Raw genomic sequence first — 20,686 nt, forward strand, 5'->3', positions numbered from 1 at the left:
CATATATATGTATATGCCAGTACACTTTACAAATAAAAATCACTCAATAAAAACTACTTTAAGGGAGGGAAGATAAATTGAATGAATTATTTATTTAATTCAGATTATATTTAGGAAAGATAAGAGAAGGTTTAAATTTGCCAGAGAAAACTGCAGTGTGTCAAAAATTTAAAAACTAATTAAAGGTTTATTAAAGCACTAAGACACATGTGCAGGTGTGCTGTATGTAAAGTACAAGATAAGATTAACTTTATCTATCCTAATGGAGGATACTGTGCAGCAGTTGCAATGCAAAGTTAGAGGAGAGCATATACAATGCATGCAATATACAAGGAATGCATTGCAAAGTAGAAAAAGCAATATATAGCAAATATAAAATTAAATATAAACTAGATAACAGTGAGGTGCAAAATAAAAAAAAAAATGTTAACAGTAAGGTGCAAATAGGTGCAACCAATATGTCCAATATTTAGCCTACAATATATACAATGACACAAACAGGTTACAAGTATGAATGATAAATAAAGTATGGTTGCTTATAAGGATGTTTGTGCGGTGTCAGATTATTAAATAGATATTTGTTCTTATTTTAAAAAAAACTATGAAACTTGGGAGATTGCTAACAGTTGTGGTATACAGGATGACATTTCACTACGACTGAACCCTGAGTCAAATCTGAGCAACTTTATTGGTCTCTTCGATTAGTGTCATAGATAAATACTGACCTTAAAATGTGGTGTCACAAAAACTGCAGCTTGGACAACCAACCAACCATTCACAATGCAGTTGTAAGGATAGTTAATAGACCTATTTTGGAGGTGATGAGCCGTATCTTTATATAATATAGAAAGATGGGTTTATCCAAGTATTAAAAAAAGATAAGCCAAAGATTGAGTGATTTTTTTCCTTCTGATAAAGCCTGAAACACTGAATTGTTGCTTTCATGAGTCTACGTGCACATAATGAATAGACTATAGGAGACAGTTTTAATCAGCAATTAATTAAATCAGCCTTGTTCTTTAAGACATGTTAATTTTGTATTCTGCAAATACTCGATTATGGATATAAGTAATCTAGAAACTGAAATTATGATGAGATAAAGAAAGCCTGCAGGGGGCGTTACTTACTTTTGCTCTGTGTATAAGGTGTAACCTTTGACACCGGAACCGGAAACCAGCAGCGGCTTGTTGTGTGCTCGTGTTAGCTCTGCTAGCTTTTGTAACGTATGAGAGACGCATTTGTATGAAACTCGGACATTTTGAAAGCAACCTCATGCTACAGATCTAAACCCAACACCGATGTTCCCAGCGTCTCCATAAAAAGACAGAGTGGAGCCGACTCTGTGGATGTTTTGAGCAGCGGGTTGGTTTATGTTGAGGAAAAGTGCGGTAAAAGCTAAAAGTGAAAAACTTGCACCATGGCGGATGTTACTGCCCGTAGCCTGCAGTACGAGTACAAAGCGGTGAGTACAGACTGTACTTATAGACGAACGTATAAACATATTAACACCAACACATTCATATTGGTAGCGTTTAATATGCTCTTACCGTATCGAGCTAGTCAGCTAGCATACATGTTTTTAATTCAGACTACTCCGTGTTTAGTTAGCCACTCTGCTAACTAGCAGTTAGCTTAGCCGGAGCTGTGCAGACTGGTGTCCTGGCTGATCACCTTGTCTTTGTATTGAATTGTTAGAACTCCAACTTGGTGTTACAAGCTGATCGCTCTCTGATCGATCGCACACGGAGAGATGAACCCACCGGAGAGGTCCTGTCCCTGGTGGGAAAGCTGGAAGGGACGAAGATGGGTGATAAGGCTCAGAGGACCAAACCCCAGAAGCTGGAGGAGAGACGAGACAAGTCAGTACTGTCAACAATAAGTTTTATTTTCTTTGTCAAGTTAAAGCAACCGATGTTTGCATACCACTTAGTCTACTTAGACATTGTATCCCCGCCATGTACTACAGTTTATGGACTGGAAGTGTTATTTTACATGTGCATGGAGGATTTCATTTCATGTCTTGGGAATCAGAATCAATTTTTAGAACCAGAGAATGTAACTGATGTTATTTGGCAATCAATCACAGTAAATATTTAGCACTGAGTTTTAACTTTTACATTGTCAAAACATGTTAATATAGCTGTTAAGTCATGATTGTTTTGAGAAATCTTAGGGGTCTCTGTGTTTTTTGAAGCTGACATCTGTAATTTTAACTTGATTTCTAAATGCATTGCTTGTTGAAAACTCAATTCGGAAAGTAAACATTAGTTAATATATTTTGAAAAAGAATAGTTCAGATAAACCAATCCAAAATTTAATTGTAAAACAGAGGTCAGTGATCATTTGCCAGCCAATATCAAATAGTCACAATGATGGAAATTCTCACTAATTCATGATCATTTAAGATGCAGGAAACATTTCAAGAAAAATATGCCGTTTCATTTGCACTCAGTGAAAACATAACTTCAACAATAACAAAAACAATAATAAGGTTGAACAGATGTGCATTATCAGGCTCAGCAAAGTGTTTCTCATCCCGTAATAAAATTGCCTGGCAGGTATGAAAAGCTAACACCTGCGCTATGTTTTGGAAAGTATTTGGCTCGAATGTCTGAAGCATTTAATGTAGAATCTTCATCTTAATCAGTTTCATTTTCTCTTGTTCTGTCCATACAGGAGGCGGAAAAGAGATGAGGACAGGCACGACATCAACAAAATGAAGGGCTATACCCTTCTGTCAGAAGGCATTGATGAAATGGTGGGCATCGTCTACAAGCCTAAAACCAAAGAAACCAGAGAGACTTATGAAGTGTTGCTGAGCTTCATCCATGCTGCTTTAGGAGATCAGGTCAGGAAATTGAGAAACACTTGTTTTGTTTACATGTGAGCTTGCATTTTCTATCAGCGACCAGCACCTGAAGCTTTTAGTAATCTGGTTATTTTATCTTTTTGCAGCCACGTGATATTCTGTGTGGAGCAGCTGATGAAGTATTAGCAGTGTTGAAGAATGATAAAATGAGGGATAAGGAAAGGCGGCGTGAAGTAGAGCAGCTTCTTGGGCCTGCTGATGACACCCGCTACCATGTGTTGGTTAATTTGGGCAAGAAGATTTCTGATTACGGAGGGGACAAGGACTTACAGAATATGGGTGAGTACACCATATATAACTATGTTCCATATATGATTAGCAAGGTAATGATGTATGTCAGGTCACGTTTCAGATGTCCATGAGAATACTTCTGTGATTGTGGACTATATCTTTTCTTAACAGATGACAACATTGATGAAACATACGGTGTGAATGTCCAGTTTGAATCTGATGAGGAGGTGAGGACTTTCTGCTTATTCCGTTAAAATCACAACTCTTAAGCTGTCCCTGATATGTAGCTGCAAATTGTGGGTTAAAGCAGATTATGTCACCAATTGTCCGTGTTATGTAGGAAGGGGATGAAGACCCGTTTGGAGAGGTACGAGATGAACACCCAGATGAAGACAGCGAAGGAGAGGAGGCCGGTGTAGGCTGCGCTCTTTCAGCCAACGTAAGTGCGACATCTGAATTAATATTAATACTGAGTAAAACCTGTTTATATTTACACAGCAAGTTAATAAGTGACTCTTCATTTAGCTTGGTGCGACAGGCGATGTGATGACAGTGAAGAAAAAAGATCTACATCCTCGAGACATCGACGCCTTCTGGCTCCAGCGTCAGCTCAGTCGTTTTTATGACGATGCCATTGTCTCCCAAAAGAAAGCTGATGAAGTCTTAGAAATTCTCAAGGTATGTCTGACACCTTGTCTGTTGTGAGTTTTTTGTGGAGCACATATACATTTATATTTTTCAGGCTCACTCATTCATCGCCATCTGTATTCCACAGACTGCCAGTGATGACAGGGAATGTGAGAACCAGCTGGTGTTGCTGCTGGGCTTCAACACCTTCGATTTCATCAAAATCCTCCGTCAACATCGCCGCATGAGTAAGTCATTAGTGTAGGATGGTGTTTTTCAGAATCTTGGATCTTGTGCTTTTTGACGGTAATAATCACTTTCTGTCTTCTGACACACAGTTCAGTATTGTACCATGCTGGCAAGTGCTCAGAGTGAGGCAGAAAAGGAGCGGATAATAGGAAAGATGGAGTCTGATCAGGAACTGTCAAAGATTCTCTACCAGCTGCAAGAGACAGAGAAGGAGGATATTATTCGGGTAAGACCTCTTGCCTATAAAAGTATTTCCAAAAATTGCATCAAAGTATGTTTTAGTTGTTATTTACAGGGTTTTTGTGTTGTTAGGAGGAGCGATCTCGCAGAGAGAGGGTGAGGAAGTCTCGTGTTGATGACATGGAAGCGATGGATATTGACCATGGAGAGGTAAATACTGTTCACATATCAACTGCAATCATGCAAGCTACCCATGGTATTTTTCACTAACTAACTCAAGACTACCACACTGGGGTAGGAAATGTCATCAGAAACACTGCCACTGGTATGCAACACTAAAGTTGACATGTTGTATTTTTTATTCTTCTTATCCCACAGTCAGTGGCCCCTCGACAGTTGCTAGACCTTGATGACCTGGCCTTCACCCAGGGGAGCCATTTCATGGCCAACAAGCGTTGCCAGCTGCCAGATGGCTCATTTCGCAAACAGCGCAAAGGTTATGAAGAAGTCCATGTGCCTGCCCTTAAACCCAAGCCCTTTGCTGATGATGAGGTTTGTTGGTTTTATGTCACGTTCCGGAAAACTTGTCATGCAGCAACTAATGCAAAAATATCAATGATAAGCTGATAAGTAGTGTGTAGATGTGCTCATGTCCTTCATTCTGCATGTCATTGCTTCATCAGGTGCTTGTTGCCATTGAGAAGCTGCCTAAGTATGCCCAGGCTGGATTTGAAGGGTTCAAAACCCTCAATCGCATCCAGAGCAAGCTCTTCAAAACAACCTTGGAAACAGATGAGAACCTGCTAGTGTGTGCGCCCACGGTAAGCAAACTTTGCTGAAGCTAAAAGCTATATGACAGCTTTTCTTTCTTTATGTGAATTTTCTCTGATAATCTGGTTCTCTTTTGTGCACACAGGGAGCTGGTAAAACCAATGTTGCTTTGATGGCAATGCTGAGAGAAATTGGAAAACACATAAACCTGGATGGAACCATCAATGTGGACGACTTCAAAATCATCTACATTGCACCCATGCGTTCACTGGTACAGGAGATGGTGGGAAGTTTCAGTAAGGTGAGCCCCATCTTTGTCCTTTCTAATTTGTATACATCAGATCAAATCAATTCATATCCGTGGCTGTGAGGTTTTGCTGATCAAATACTTCCTTCCTTTTACTAGCGCTTGGCAAGTTATGGCATCACAGTGTCTGAGCTGACAGGAGATCACCAGCTCTGTAAAGAGGAGATTAACGCCACGCAAATCATCGTCTGCACCCCTGAGAAATGGGACATTATCACCCGTAAAGGCGGAGAGCGTACCTACACCCAGCTAGTGCGGCTCATTATCATTGTAAGTGCTGTGAAAATGTTGATGAAGGGATTCTGTCATTCTGTGTTATAGCACGTCCAGCCGATGATTTGACGTGAAACTCTAATGAGAAACAAAATAAATGTTTTTGTGCAGGATGAAATCCACCTGCTGCACGATGACCGCGGCCCCGTGTTGGAATCTTTGGTGGCAAGGACCATCCGCAACGTGGAGCTGACGCAGGAGGATGTGCGTCTGCTGGGTCTCAGTGCCACACTGCCCAACTACGAGGATGTGGCTACCTGCCTGCGCGTAGATCCTGCCAAGGGACTCTTCTACTTCGACAACAGGTATGTCGTGTGGAGGAAGTCAAATGATAAAAAAGTTATATGATACTGCAGGAGCTTTTTGAGGCAGGATTCTAGTGATATCTTGTGATCTTGTGAATACAGCTGCCTCGCAAGGTAACTTAATTTGGGCAGACATACTGTTACTATCATAGAAAATTACATATACAATGATTGAAGATTTTAATTATATTGCCCACCCCTGTCATAAGTAACCGTGTTCTGATTTAATGTGTTTAGAGAACACTCCCAATAACAGCCAGATGTGTTTTCTTGTTTGGATTTTTTGCATATTCATCTCTGATAACTGCATTTCTTCTCTGTAGTTTCCGCCCTGTGCCCCTGGAGCAGACCTATGTCGGCATCACAGAGAAAAAGGCCATCAAACGTTTCCAGATCATGAACGAGATTGTCTATGAAAAGATAATGGAGCATGCCGGAAAGAACCAAGTGAGTCCTCTGACTTGTTTTTCTCAAGTGACTGAATTCAGTGACCAAATTCCTACAATTAAGAAACTTTGAGCCACAGTAACTATAATTATATGCATGCACAAACTAGTACTGATTAACAATGTAACCATAACTGTAACCAGATTTGAAGAGAGTCCTGATACTCACTTGTCTCCATCAGGTGCTGGTATTTGTCCACTCCAGGAAGGAGACGGGAAAAACTGCCAGGGCCATAAGAGACATGTGTTTGGAGAAGGACACTCTGGGTCTTTTCCTCAGAGAGGGTTCAGCATCCACTGAGGTGCTGAGAACTGAGGCAGAACAGTGCAAGGTGAGTTAATTAAGCTGAAACTTCACTACAACAAAAAAAATAGATGACTAATTTTAAAGTTCTGTAGCACTCAATCTGAACCTTGTTAGGCTGACACCTGAACTTTCTTATCTAGAACCTCGAGCTGAAGGATTTGCTGCCTTATGGCTTTGCAATCCATCATGCTGGTATGACCAGAGTGGACCGTACACTGGTAGAGGATCTGTTTGCCGATAGACACATCCAGGTTTTGGTGTCCACAGCTACTCTGGCTTGGGGTGTCAACCTGCCGGCACACACTGTCATCATCAAAGGCACTCAGGTGTACAGCCCAGAGAAAGGCAGATGGACTGAACTCGGAGCCCTGGACATTTTGCAGGTGAGTCTGTGCTGGCTGGATGCTGAACTGCAGGAAAGAGTTCTTTTACCCTCTTACCGAAAATAGTAACACAATAAATTATGTCTTATTTCAGATGCTTGGTCGAGCTGGTCGTCCTCAATATGACACCAAGGGAGAGGGAATCCTGATCACGTCCCATGGAGAGCTGCAGTACTATCTGTCCCTGCTCAACCAGCAGCTGCCCATTGAGAGCCAGATGGTGGGCAAGCTGCCTGACATGCTCAATGCTGAGATAGTGCTCGGCAATGTGCAGACTGTCAAGGTTGGTGGCATGTGAAGACACATCATCAGATACATAGGGAGCTAATCAATGATTCCATTTTTCTTTTTACAATTTCTGTAATTTCTAATATTTTTGTTGTGTCAGGATGCTGTGAACTGGCTCGGTTACACCTACCTGTATGTGCGCATGCTCCGCAACCCCACCCTGTATGGTGTCTCCCATGATGACCGCAGTTCAGACCCCCTGCTGGAGAGACGCAGGATGGACCTAGTGCACACAGCAGCCAATGTTCTGGACAAGAACAGCCTTGTCAAGTATGACAAGAGGACCGGCAGCTTCCAGGTATAAACATCTAGCAATTATAAATTATATTCTGTTAATTACATTTTTTAATGCCAATGCTTTTAAATTAGCGATGAGTTTGACTTTAGACTTGAAATAATTGACTTCTTTGCCTCTCTTCCTGAAGGTTACAGACCTGGGACGCATTGCCAGTCACTTCTACATCACTCATGATTCCATTCAAACGTACAACCAGCTGCTGAAGCCCACTCTCAGTGAGATTGAGCTCTTCAGAGTCTTTTCACTGTCATCAGAGTTCAGGAACATCACCGTGAGAGAGGTATGGTTGTCTCCAGACAGTCATGATTGTTCAGTTATAATCCCCAACAAAACTTCATTTATCATGCTGAATTTAAATACCAAAATGTTGCTGTGTCTTTCAGGAGGAGAAGCTGGAGCTTCAGAAGCTGCTGGAAAGAGTCCCCATTCCTGTGAAGGAAAGCATTGAGGAGCCCAGTGCAAAGGTAGCGTTCATAACCATAAGAATAACATTAAATTACCAGCAGCAATTAGAGGCATTACTAGCCCTAATGATGCAATCTTTTCACACCCATCTCCAGACAAGTTATCATTCTTCCAGTCAAAGTGAAGGCTTGTGCATATGATATGCCACCATAGTCAGCTGCCAGTCTTTGACACATGATGTAAAACTGGCTATAATAGAGATTTATTGTTGGTTTAATCGCCATTATTGAGACATTCTGCATTTTCTCTATATTCACTTTTATGTTAAAGCATATTGTGGTAGATAACTTCAGGATGCTGAAGTAATTATATGGAAAAAGTTATGTAGGATTCAATCATTATACCTTTTACCTAAGCTCATGCTTTTACATAATTTGTATAAATTTTAGCTCCATATAAAGTGAATGAACATGATGTTTACCAGATAAAGATCGACTGCCTTATATCTGCTGATTTAATAAATCAGAGTTCTACTAAGTAAAACATGAAGCAGTATTTAGCAATAAAATGGTACTAATAGAAATCCCTTTAGGCACTCGTTTTTATATGATATGAAAGAAATACAGGATGCCAGTAACACATTCTCAGCCGAGGCTGAAGTGTAAACAAATCCTGCACCCAGCAGTTTGTGAAATGTCAGAGGACTTTAAGGGATTTACAGCTTATTTACTTGTATTGTTTACTGTACAGCGTGGTTTAGCTATACTGTCAAAATGGCGTGTGGTCGACATCACATATACTGCACACACGTAACTGAGATTAGATTATTAAATCATTAATTAAATGATGCTTATGGCTTGGTGTTTCTGTTTTTCTGGTGTGCTTGTTAGGTGCTAGTTTATTTTCATTTTTTTTCTGTTTAAATAAACAATTAAATCCCAATAAAAAGCTTATCCTGTTTTTTGTGTCTTATCATTTCAGATCAACGTCCTGCTCCAGGCCTACATCTCTCAACTCAAACTGGAAGGCTTTGCTCTCATGGCTGACATGGTTTATGTTACACAGGTACACCACGACCTACTTTCATTGTTGTGTTGGTCAGCTTATAGGTTTTTGTTTGTCTCTCAAAATTGTGATTTTGTTTTTCCTAAGTTGTACATGGGCTTGAATTTCTGTCATGTGAGAACGTTACATCTTTAGACTGATAAGATGGAAAGAAATTTTCTTTCATTTTACTATAGGTTTGTTGAAAATATTGATGCCAAACATAACTGCCCATAATTAACAATTCAATTTGGTAACTAAATAAACTTTTTTAAGAAAACAAAGTTAGTTTTTGTTCTTGGAATGAATTATCATGAGATTAATTTTTGGTTTTTGTTTTTTTGACAGAGTGCTGGAAGGTTAATGCGGGCCATATTTGAGATCGTTCTCAACAGAGGCTGGGCTCAGCTGACAGACAAGACCATGAATCTTTGCAAGATGATTGACAAGAGAATGTAAGTCTGTAACTCTTTATTTTGCTATGCTGTGTGTTGTTTGCCAAGGTAAACTGCTGATGTTGTGCATCCTGCTCTCTACAGGTGGCAGTCGATGTCTCCACTGCGACAGTTCAAGAAGCTACCAGAGGAAGTGATCAAGAAGATTGAGAAGAAGAACTTCCCCTTTGAGCGTCTCTATGACCTCAACCACAATGAGATTGGTGAGTTTTCTGCTCCCATAACTTTCTCACTGAATTCTCTCCTCAGCCTTCAGAGTAATTAGAAGCCATACTTTTTATTTTTCAGGTGAGCTGATCCGAATGCCAAAAATGGGGAAAACCATCCACAAATACGTCCACCAGTTCCCCAAACTGGACCTGGCTGTCCATCTACAGCCCATCACCCGCTCAACACTGAAAGTGGAGCTCACCATCACACCTGACTTCCAGTGGGATGACAAGGTCAGTATGTGGACCCAGGATACGGTGCACTTAAACTGTCCCTGTTGCTTTGCCTCTTTAAACACTTTCATTTTCTCCACCTAGATTCATGGATCGTCAGAGGCTTTCTGGATCCTGGTTGAGGATGTGGACAGTGAGGTCATCCTCCACCATGAGTACTTCCTGCTCAAAGCCAAGTACGCCCAGGACGAACACCTTGTGACTTTCTTTGTCCCAGTGTTCGAGCCTCTGCCACCACAGTACTTCATCCGTGTGGTCTCAGACCGATGGCTCTGTAAGTAATTTGATTGAAAAATCTGTGTTGTAGAATTCACATTGTTGATGTTGAGTATTTATTTATTTATTTGTATTTTTCTACTTCTTTTCAGCCTGTGAGACTCAGCTGCCAGTATCCTTCCGTCACCTGATCCTACCAGAGAAGTACCCCCCACCTACTGAGCTGCTGGATCTGCAGCCGCTGCCTGTCACTGCTCTCAGGAACTCTGCCTTTGAGGCTCTCTACCAGAACAAGTTCCCCTTCTTCAACCCCATTCAGACACAAGGTACAGAACAAGAAAAACAGTCGACCACACATTGTGCTTCACTTTCTGACATAATTTATCCCTCTGGGTGTTTTATTATTGGTTATTTAGATGAAAGAGTACTCAAAGGCTTGCTGTCCATTTCACTTTGTTTTCTTGGCTTACATATTTGTATTGTTTCTGTCCCTCCAGTGTTCAACGCAGTGTACAACAGTGATGATAATGTGTTTGTGGGTGCTCCCACCGGCAGTGGAAAGACCATCTGTGCAGAGTTTGCTATTCTGAGGATGCTGCTGCACAACGCAGAAGGTCGCTGTGTCTACATCACCCCAATGGAAGCACTGGCCGAACAGGTATGAGGTCACTTTGAAGCTGGACATGAGCTTATATCAGAGCCACCACTGCTTTCTTTTTCTATCTAACTTAATAAATAATTGTGTCAATCTTTGTCACACAGGTGTTTGTCGACTGGCACCAGAAGTTCCAGGACATCCTGAACAAAAAGGTGGTGCTGCTGACAGGAGAAACCAGCACAGATCTGAAGCTCTTGGGAAAAGGTGACATCATTGTCAGTACCCCCGACAAATGGGACATCCTGTCTCGTCGCTGGAAACAGAGGAAGAATGTTCAGAACGTTAGCCTGTTCATTGTGGATGAGGCACATCTCATTGGAGGAGAAAATGGAGTAAGAACATAAAACTGCTCTTGGCTGCGTTGCAGCAATTTCATGTCATGCTCATTAGGTGTACACTGCATTTGTGTCATTTGTAGACTGTGCGTCATGTTAATGTCCCTTGTTTATTTTTCTTTAGCCTGTTTTGGAGGTCATCTGCTCCAGGATGAGGTACATCTCCTCTCAGATTGAGCGTCCCATTCGCATCGTGGCCCTCAGCTCGTCTCTGTCCAACGCCAAAGACGTAGCCCACTGGCTGGGCTGCAGCACCACAGCCACATTCAACTTCCACCCCAACGTCAGACCTGTGCCTCTGGAGCTGCACATCCAGGTCTGTAAACTGTGTGCTAGATGACAGAAATAGGGACAGTGAACACAAATGTGCAGCCAATCAAGAAGACATAAAGTCTTGTCAGGTTCCTGATTTTGCTGCTAACATTTCTGGTCTTTTTTAGGGCTTTAATGTGAGTCACACTCAGACTCGCCTGCTGTCCATGGCTAAGCCAGTGTACCATGCCATCATGAAGCATTCTCCCTCTAAGCCAGCCGTGGTGTTCGTCCCGTCCCGCAGACAGACTCGCCTCACAGCCATCGACATCCTCACTTTCTGTGCTGCTGACGTGGTTCCTCAGAGGTCAGTCACTACAATAAGATCACGCCTGTAGATGAGTAATAGCCTGTGGTGATGTTTCCATTACATCTCAACACTGTGAACAAATAATTAATGTTTGTCTCTTTGTAGGTTCTTGCATTGCACAGAGAAAGACCTTGCTCCATTCCTGGACAAAATTAATGACTCAACTCTGAAAGAGACTCTGGCCAACGGCGTCGGCTACCTGCATGAGGGCCTGTCTATAATGGAACGTAAGATAGTGGAGCAGCTCTTCAACTCAGGTGTGACTCACTCCTGCTCTCGCTTTTCTGCTTGGTGTGTGTAGGTTCAGGACTAACTAAATATTTTTGGCTCTTCTCCTTTTTACAGGTGCTGTTCAGGTGGTGGTGTCGTCTCGTTCACTCTGCTGGGGCATCAACATCTCCGCGCACCTCGTCATTGTCATGGACACCCAGTACTACAACGGCAAAATCCATGCGTAAGGCTCCCACTAGATTGATTAAGGTGTGTGCTCTGCATAATATTTATTGTGTTGGTGACAGTCTCCTCCTATTTCCCTCTTTCTCTTAGATATGTGGACTATCCCATCTATGACGTCCTCCAGATGGTGGGCAAGGCAAACAGACCCATGTTAGATGATGAGGGACGCTGTGTCATCATGTGTCAGGGCTCCAAGAAGGTAGGTAGACCTCTGTTGTATCTGTCTTTTTCAGTTTTGAAAACTGACCTAACTGTGCGACAATAAGAACGAACACAACACAGCTTCTTTTTTTTTTTTCCTTGATAGGACTTCTTCAAGAAGTTCCTGTACGAGCCGCTGCCAGTGGAGTCCCACTTGGACCACTGCCTCCATGACCACTTCAACGCTGAGATTGTCACCAAGACTGTGGAGAACAAGCAGGATGCTGTGGACTACCTGACGTGGACATTCCTCTACCGCCGTATGACCCAGAACCCCAACTACTACAACCTGCAAGGTGAGTCTCTATCTGTCTGTTTTAAAACTAGAGAATAGATGCAGTTTTATTTACACCGGGTCAGATGTCAACAACGGCTCATAAATGTCAAGTTCTGTGTTTACCTTGTCAGGCATGTCCCATCGTCACCTGTCAGACCACCTGTCGGAGCTGGTGGAACACACGCTACACGACCTGGAGCAGTCCAAGTGCATCAGCATAGAGGATGAGATGGATGTAGCACCACTCAATCTTGGCATGATCGCTGCCTACTACTACATCAACTACACTACCATTGGTTCGTGCCTGTACAACTGTCCTATCACACTTGCTGAAAACTTCCTATCATGTCATTATCATGTCTGTCATAGATCCTTTATGTATGAAAATTGTGTTGAACTCACACATAACTGATTTGTCTGGGTTCTACAGAGTTGTTCAGCATGTCCCTGAATGCCAAGACAAAGATCCGTGGATTAATCGAGATCATCTCCAACGCTGCCGAGTACAAGAACATTCCCATCAGACATCACGAGGATGCACTTCTCCGACAGGTAAACAAGTAGAACTCAGCTATAACTGACTGTTTATAATACTTAACACTTCTCTGACAAGTCAGTGTGAAACTGTTTTAAAACAACTTTTTTTGTGTGTTTCAGTTGGCACAGAAAGTGCCACACAAACTGAACAATCCCAAGTTCAATGATCCCCACGTGAAGACAAACCTGTTGCTGCAAGCCCACCTCTCCAGGATGCAGCTGAGCGCTGAGCTGCAGTCAGACACAGAGGAGATCCTGAGCAAGGTACAGAGTTGGTGATTCATGGCGATTTCAGCACTGAGTGGACTGTCAAATTTCTGAAATGAATTCCTGTGTGTATATTTAACCCATGTGCTTTGTCTGTAGGCGGTTCGTCTGATCCAGGCCTGCGTTGATGTGCTGTCCAGTAATGGCTGGCTGAGTCCTGCACTGGCAGCTATGGAGCTGGCCCAGATGGTCACCCAAGCAATGTGGTCCAAGGACTCATACCTCAAACAGCTGCCCTTCTTCACCTCAGAGCACATCAAGCGCTGCACGGATAAGGTACATCAGCGTTTTCTCATTGCTTGCTTCAGTGCTTGTGTACATGGATCAAACGTGCATTGACTGACTATGATTCCCTGCTCTTTCCCTCAGGGTGTGGAGAGTATCTTTGACATCATGGAGATGGAGGATGAAGACAGAACCGCTTTGCTGCAGCTCTCTGATGCTCAGATGGCTGATGTGGCTCGCTTCTGTAACCGCTACCCCAACATTGAGCTGTCATATGAAGTGGCAGAGAAGGATAATATCAAGAGGTATGTATGAATTCAGTCAGCAGCATTGTCTGCAGTAATAAGTGCATATATACATTTCATTAAGTAATGAAAATGAAGAATTACACAAGGTAGACAACTGCATGACAAGGACAATGATGACTATTTCTCATCACCCAGTTATTATTGGTAAATGTTAATGTGTTTGTCCATGTGTCTTCACAGTGGCAGTCCAGTTCTGGTTCAGGTTCAGCTGGAGAGAGAAGAGGAGGTGACCGGTCCTGTCATTGCACCTCTCTTCCCACAGGTAAATGCCATTGTTGTTTTTGTATGACCAAGAGTTTCTCTAATATTTTTTGTCTTGTCATGTAATGACTTGTTTATAAACTGCGTGTCTGCATGTCCTTAAAATGTATTTTAAGTTTAATGTTGTAAATATTAGGCCTTAATTACATAGTCCTAAATTTGAATTTGAGGTCTTCATTGCCACAAACATTTTTATCTAAATTATTTTTTCCATCTTTTAATTTCTCTCTGTCAAAATTAATCAAGCTCTTCTGCATGAAATAACACAAATCCGATGTTAGAAATCTTTAAACCTGCCACTGAGCCTAAAACTGCCTTGCTTTATATTTGGATTTACCTCTTGGCAAAATGTAGATTAACCTGACTCACTTTAATAACCATATTCCTACATAAAACCTAGCTCTATCAGTCTTGCATTTAGTTAAAAATCATCTTTAAAAGGTTTTTAAAAAGCATTACATTTAAGTGTCTGATACCCGTAGACACCCTGATAAATATTTTTCATTTTGACAGAAACGTGAGGAGGGCTGGTGGGTGGTGATCGGAGACCCCAAGTCTAACAGCCTGATCTCTATCAAGAGGCTGACACTGCAGCAGAAAGCAAAGGTCAGTAAGAGTCGCTAACTGCATGTATTGTGTGACCAAAATTTAATTTGAAACAGGAGCCTCATTTTGTTTATGTCATGTCCTCCCTCTGCAGGTTAAGCTGGACTTTGTTGCACCAGCGATGGGCGTTCACAACTACACCCTGTATTTCATGAGTGACGCATACATGGGCTGTGACCAGGAGTACAAGTTCAGTGCAGATGTGAAGGAGGCTGACAGCGATGGAGACAGTGACTCAGACTAAGCTGTAACATGATAATTGTAGCCTGCATTATTGTGTTTGACATCGAGAGGGATCAGTAGGTGTTTTTTGTTTTTTAATTGTAGATATTCAGCCTGTTTCATGTTCCTGTTTCATGGCCCCTTTGTGAGCATGTCACTATCATCTCTGCCCTTGTGAAAATAAGTCTTTGTATACAGTACAGTTGTGTCTCATTTTAAAGTTGTAATCTCGAGGATTTTCATGAAAATGTTTAAAGTCACTGTCTATTGCTGAATGACGTAACACAATGGTGACTGAGCCTGTGGCCCACTGACCAAAGTTTTGCAATATTTATATTAGCAAATTAGGAACTGGGTGTCAAGGGTGATATTCCCTTGGAAAAATGCTGTATGACGTTACCGCTAATGCAAACCAAACATTTCCTACTTCACATTAAAAGCATTCAACTGGCGAACAAGAGTTGACTTTTAATGTGAAGTAGTCACAGAAAATTCAATGTGTTTGTCAGTGACATTAGCACTTACGGCTATAGTTCATCAGAAATGAATCTTTAAAACAAAGCAGTTGTCATTGTCGGCATCTTCCGACAGTTTGAAGAGTCAGTAGCAGCCACTGTGAGCTGTTAGATGAAAAGCTGCTGCTGCACACCTCCAACATAGTGAAGTAGCTAACCCTTTTCTCTGTGTCCTGCTTTCCACCGACTCATGCAGTGTGTAGCATGATATCAGATCACAGTTGCTCACAGAATGATGGATAAAGGCCAGTTATTGCCTGACTACTGTTTGTTTTGCTGCCCCTAAAACTCTGTGACTTGTAGTTTTTGCTGTTAACTACAAGTAACTACAGGTGTCGCCAAATCAGCCAGGACTGAAATCTTATGGATTGCTACTTTAAATCACCTGAATCAGTCCAGAACTATAGTGTACATGATGTGTTTAGAGTTGATATAATCAAGCATGTATTACAGATACATGGTAAACTCTCCCCACTGTAGACCCAGTCTGTGTTCTGAGTGTGTTAAATCTAAAACTTTGTACAAATCGATCTACTGTCAGTTTTTAGGTCTGACTGAAATTTGAAATGTGACTACAGATTGAAAAAATACACTTAAGTTGGTCTGTACTTTGGAGTTAGTGATTGGGTCTGTAAACACAGGGAGAACTGTCCACTTATATTTTGGGACTTAAATCGTTTTGTTATGAAATCGTATTCTAAATGTTTTTAGTATGATGTGCTGTCTGGAATATTTTTTTGAAATAAAGCCACAGAATTGTTTTTATATTGTTTTTAATATTTATTTATTTATTCATATAAAAATCAATAAATTCTTAATTAAGCTGTTACACAGAAATATTTAGACTCACAAAGCAAAAGATGTGCTAAAGCATTCTGATCAGTTCAGAAACAACATGAAAGGTGACATGTTCGTACACTGTAATATCAAGTTAAATCCTGTCAGACTGTCGTAAGCTGTAAAAGTTGAATCAACAATATTAAATGTGGTGACCTCAGGACCACAGTTCCCAGGGTAGCTTGCAATAACTGTTTCTGTTCAGTAAAAGGTCACTTATGATGATCAGCGATCAGTCTTCCTCTTGGAACCTCCAGATGGTGATCTCTCCGTCATCGCTGCAGGCGGCCAGGAGCCCTGCCTCTTTAGGGTTCCAGGAGACACAGTTGACGTCCTGGCTGTGGGCTTTGGTTACCTGAGCAGCCAGTGAGAACACTGGCTGGTCCGGATCAGCCGTCTCATCCTCCTTAAACACTCGTACTGCATCATCACCACAAGCAGTTGCCAGGGCGCCAGTCTGCCGACACCTGAACGCAGATAAACATTATGGTTCTCAGTTTGATCTAACAGGATGACAAATTCTAGTGCATACAGACCTGTAAAAATCAATAAGCATTTGACATGTGAGAATTACATCATATCCAACTGATTTCAAGTGATTCTTTATTGCGCGCGCACACACACACACACACACACACACAGTGTAGCTGACATGTTTTTACCTACGTATGTCAATTTACCCTCTCCCTATTCTGAATGGACTGCAAATGACTCGCAAACATGTCAAGTTTGTAAAAAACACACTTTATTTTCAAGTACGGTCAATCTCTGGCACAGAGCTTTTACTTTGAAGTGCACTTTCCCGCTGTAGAGTGACTTATGGACAGCTACTTGAGAGAGAAGGCAAACTAGCTCAACGACATGTCCCAACACAAGTATGAAGGTGAATATATTGTACTGTGTGGACCTTGAACTAATGACTACAGGGAAATCTGGACCCTGTGGCTGGACCAATTGGGAACCACTGTCCTATAACATTGAAAAAAGAATATAAAGTATTCCATGACGTGAAAGAGAAAAGTGTGGTGAGGTCACACAGTGATGAGATAACCTTAGTGAACCAGCAAACTGGGCATGGAGTGTATTGTGTCTATACAATATATGAAAATGAGATGGGTCTTACCAGTCAATATCATAAATTGTTCGTCCATGGTACCCAGACAGAGTACAGACACACTTCCACGATAAGTCTCCTGTTATAAAGCAAAGCGGAAAGTTAGAGATAAAATATTCCACCATCTTCTGTCCACTTACCTACATTTTTTTCATATATTTTTTATGAGCGTTGACAAAAAGGTGCATTAAAGTTTAGAGTTGTATAAACTTGGTCAGTTGAATTATTAACAATTAAACCATAAAATATTTTAGTCATATAAAGCAACATAAGGCTGACATTTGTACTACAGGCCTGCAGCAGCTCTTTCACTGCTAAAAAAAAACATTTGCTCTGTTGCTGTGATGTAAATATCTGCTTATGTGGAAGCAGACAACAAACGTGTACAATTTGGAAACTGTGAGATATTATTAGAGGATTGTTAAAATGGACAAAAAGATGCCATATTAAACAATTCAAGTATGTGACTGATATAAAATGAGCTTCTCACCTTATTATTAGTCTTAAAGAGTTAACCATGATCTTTGCCTGCTGAAGTGCTTTGGTTTTGAAAATTGTTGTCAATAATTAAATTGAGATGAAATTATTTCACTGGATAAAACATTTTACTTATGAGACCTTTTTTTTAATGAATGACTTAATCTATAAGGAGATGAATGCTGTCCACCAATAACAGCTCACCCTGTCCACTTTCATTTGGAGTCTCCTTCCAAATCTTCACAGTGCGGTCGTCGCTGCAGGAGGCCAGCCTCTGTCCAGCTGCATCAAAAGCCAAACTCCAGACTGTGGATGTGTGACCTTTCAAGGTGTCCCGGCACTCCCAGTCATCATCGTCTTCCTTGTAAATACAGATGTTGTTGTCGTAGCTGGCGGAAGCGAGGAGCTGTAAGAACACATGGTAAATACATAGTAAGATAACACAGTGAGAAATAATTTAGGTGCACAGGGCAGAGGGTATCTTACCTCCTGGGTCGGGTGCCACACAACATGCTTGACGTCTTGTGTGTGAGAGTTAACGACAGTAACACACTCGTACTCGTCTTCTTCGTCCACTGTGGGTTAATAACACAAAGATCAGAGAGGTGCAGATCGGTAGGTTTGCTCATTTCCTGCTATGAACTGGATTCATGCGATGCATCTGAGGTAGTGACACAAACCTTCCCACACCCACACACTCTTGTCTCGGCTACATGTTGCCAGCAAATTCCCCGAAGGTGCCCAAGCCACACACTTGACCTCATTTTCATGTCCCTCCAGCACAGTGATACTCTAAAAGACAAAGTCAGACTGTGAGTGAAATACACAGAGGGAACAACATACTCAAAGTGAAGATTATGCATCTCAGCTCACCTCAAAATCATTTTCCTTCTTTTTCCAGATGCATGTGGTTGCATCAAAGCTGGCAGAGGCCAGATAATTCCCACAGGGAGACCAGGCCACTTTCCTCACTGTGCGCTGGTGTCCATCCTGAAGCACAGTCTTGCACACCCAAGAGTCACCTAATACAAAAAATTATAGTGTTTATACTGAGGCTGCTAAAAATCATTGAGCAAGACTGATGGTAATATGGATTTACAGGATCTGTGCTTCAATATAATGAAGTGCCTTAGTTTTTCAAGTATTTCATTAGCAGTATAAGGCACTCCTGACTGATTATTTGATCTAACAAATAGTGTCTGTTGTAGTGTTGTCAGAAATATAAAATTGTTTTTCCAGTGCTGAATATTTAAAACTGTTTCAATACTCATTTTCCACTGTATCGATACCATCAACAGCAGTACAACTGCACGGTCTCACTCCCTTAGTGTTAATGTTTACAACAGTTGTTCTGCTGTTATCTGCTACTGATCAAGAAAAGTCGTTGTCATGTTAAAGCTTTGTTGTATTTTTAATTTTATGCCCTCAGTGTCAATTTTTCCTGTGGTATCGCAAATGGTATCAAATATGGATATTTTTTCAAGGTATTGATTCAAAGTTAAAAATCTCAGTATTGTAACACCGCTGCTCTCCTGAATTTACAAAAATGAAAAATATCATGATATATGATTGCATATACTGTGATAGAGGATTTTATTCATATGAACATGCCTAACCTAATCCCCTAAGTAACAAATTGTGATGTCCCAGAAAAAGGACTAGAGCCCACTCAAATGTTTCAGAGTCATTTGCTCTGATTCGAAGTGTTTTGCACTACTTTAATTAAACATAGGGATGACTGGAACATAAAACATCACCTTTATTTAACTTTTATTAGGGCTTAATGGCAAACTGGATCATTAAGAGGCAACTCTCCATGACTTCAATAATATCTGAAGCGATTATATAAACCTTAACAGTTAACTTCCTGTGATGAGAGGTGAGTTTTTGTCCTCAAGTTTTCCTTGTTTTTATTTTCTATTATGTTATTTGTCTATTGGTTTAATCAGCAGATGCTGGGTTCAATGAGATACAACTATCATGTAGATGTGTACGTGTCTTGTAGTTAACTGTCAAATACTGCATTTTGCCGATAGCTCACCTTCTTGTCCCCATATCCGGACGGCCTTGTCGCCGCCGCATGAAGCCAGCAGCGTCCCGGTCGGGTTCCAGCTGACGAACCAGCACCGGGAGTCCGGGTGTGCACTCAGTCTCTGGACCAGGGACAAAGCGTCCTTCATGTCTGAGCTGGTCTAAATATTAAAAGTGTGCAAACTGCTGTCACTCCCGTCTCCTGTCCTGTTATCACTGACAGCTAACTGTCGCGAGATAAACCAGCTGACTAACACCCCGATACTCTGTAACAACCCGCGATAACAACCAGTGCTGCTGCCCTAAACGAGAGTTATTTGGTCAATAGAAATAATATTTAGAAAAAAGATATATATTTGCACTAAAGAACAATGTACAGTTGTTTGCGGAAACTACCGTGTCGGAAATGCCGCCATCTTTGCCTTTCGCTTGATGCAATGAATCATGGGGCCTCGCTTTTTGTCTTCTTCTTGGGTTTTAATGGCGGTTGGCAACCAGCGTATTAGGCGCAATACCGCCACCTTCTGCTGTAGGTCTGTAACACAAGTGGACTTTGTTTCCAGTCTGTCAACTGGACTGGATTTTTCTTTTTACTTGTGATGTAAATATATCATAAACATAAAATTCACTGCACGGGTAA

At 41.4% G+C, this 20,686-nt stretch overlaps 2 protein-coding genes across 2 annotated transcripts; one reads left to right on the plus strand and one right to left on the minus strand.

The window, feature by feature from the left end:
* The first annotated feature begins 1,189 nt into the window (after nucleotides 1–1,189).
* On the plus strand, nucleotides 1,190–16,352 carry snrnp200 (small nuclear ribonucleoprotein 200 (U5)). The gene is made up of 44 exons (XM_049578145.1): nucleotides 1,190–1,462; nucleotides 1,696–1,859; nucleotides 2,677–2,848; nucleotides 2,956–3,148; nucleotides 3,272–3,327; nucleotides 3,441–3,539; nucleotides 3,626–3,778; nucleotides 3,876–3,975; nucleotides 4,066–4,202; nucleotides 4,289–4,366; nucleotides 4,535–4,708; nucleotides 4,840–4,977; nucleotides 5,073–5,228; nucleotides 5,334–5,504; nucleotides 5,619–5,812; nucleotides 6,136–6,259; nucleotides 6,441–6,590; nucleotides 6,706–6,948; nucleotides 7,043–7,231; nucleotides 7,337–7,534; nucleotides 7,662–7,814; nucleotides 7,918–7,998; nucleotides 8,921–9,004; nucleotides 9,332–9,438; nucleotides 9,523–9,641; nucleotides 9,727–9,881; nucleotides 9,966–10,155; nucleotides 10,250–10,423; nucleotides 10,595–10,755; nucleotides 10,860–11,087; nucleotides 11,215–11,406; nucleotides 11,531–11,709; nucleotides 11,818–11,969; nucleotides 12,058–12,166; nucleotides 12,259–12,367; nucleotides 12,476–12,665; nucleotides 12,778–12,942; nucleotides 13,077–13,198; nucleotides 13,304–13,447; nucleotides 13,550–13,726; nucleotides 13,820–13,980; nucleotides 14,164–14,245; nucleotides 14,758–14,850; nucleotides 14,945–16,352. Exons 1-44 carry the CDS (start codon nucleotides 1,418–1,420, stop codon nucleotides 15,092–15,094), a joined length of 6,411 nt encoding a protein of 2,136 aa, XP_049434102.1. The 5' UTR covers nucleotides 1,190–1,417; the 3' UTR covers nucleotides 15,095–16,352.
* On the minus strand, nucleotides 16,344–20,511 carry ciao1 (cytosolic iron-sulfur assembly component 1). The gene is made up of 7 exons (XM_049578148.1): nucleotides 20,057–20,511; nucleotides 18,889–19,037; nucleotides 18,696–18,807; nucleotides 18,502–18,590; nucleotides 18,220–18,421; nucleotides 17,548–17,617; nucleotides 16,344–16,891 (listed from the first exon to the last, which is right to left on the minus strand). Exons 1-7 carry the CDS (start codon nucleotides 20,193–20,195, stop codon nucleotides 16,657–16,659), a joined length of 996 nt encoding a protein of 331 aa, XP_049434105.1. The 5' UTR covers nucleotides 20,196–20,511; the 3' UTR covers nucleotides 16,344–16,656.
* Between the last annotated feature and the right edge of the window lie 175 nt (nucleotides 20,512–20,686).

Source organism: Epinephelus fuscoguttatus, linkage group LG6 (assembly GCF_011397635.1).
Source record: "Epinephelus fuscoguttatus linkage group LG6, E.fuscoguttatus.final_Chr_v1".
NCBI lineage: Eukaryota > Metazoa > Chordata > Actinopteri > Perciformes > Serranidae > Epinephelus > Epinephelus fuscoguttatus.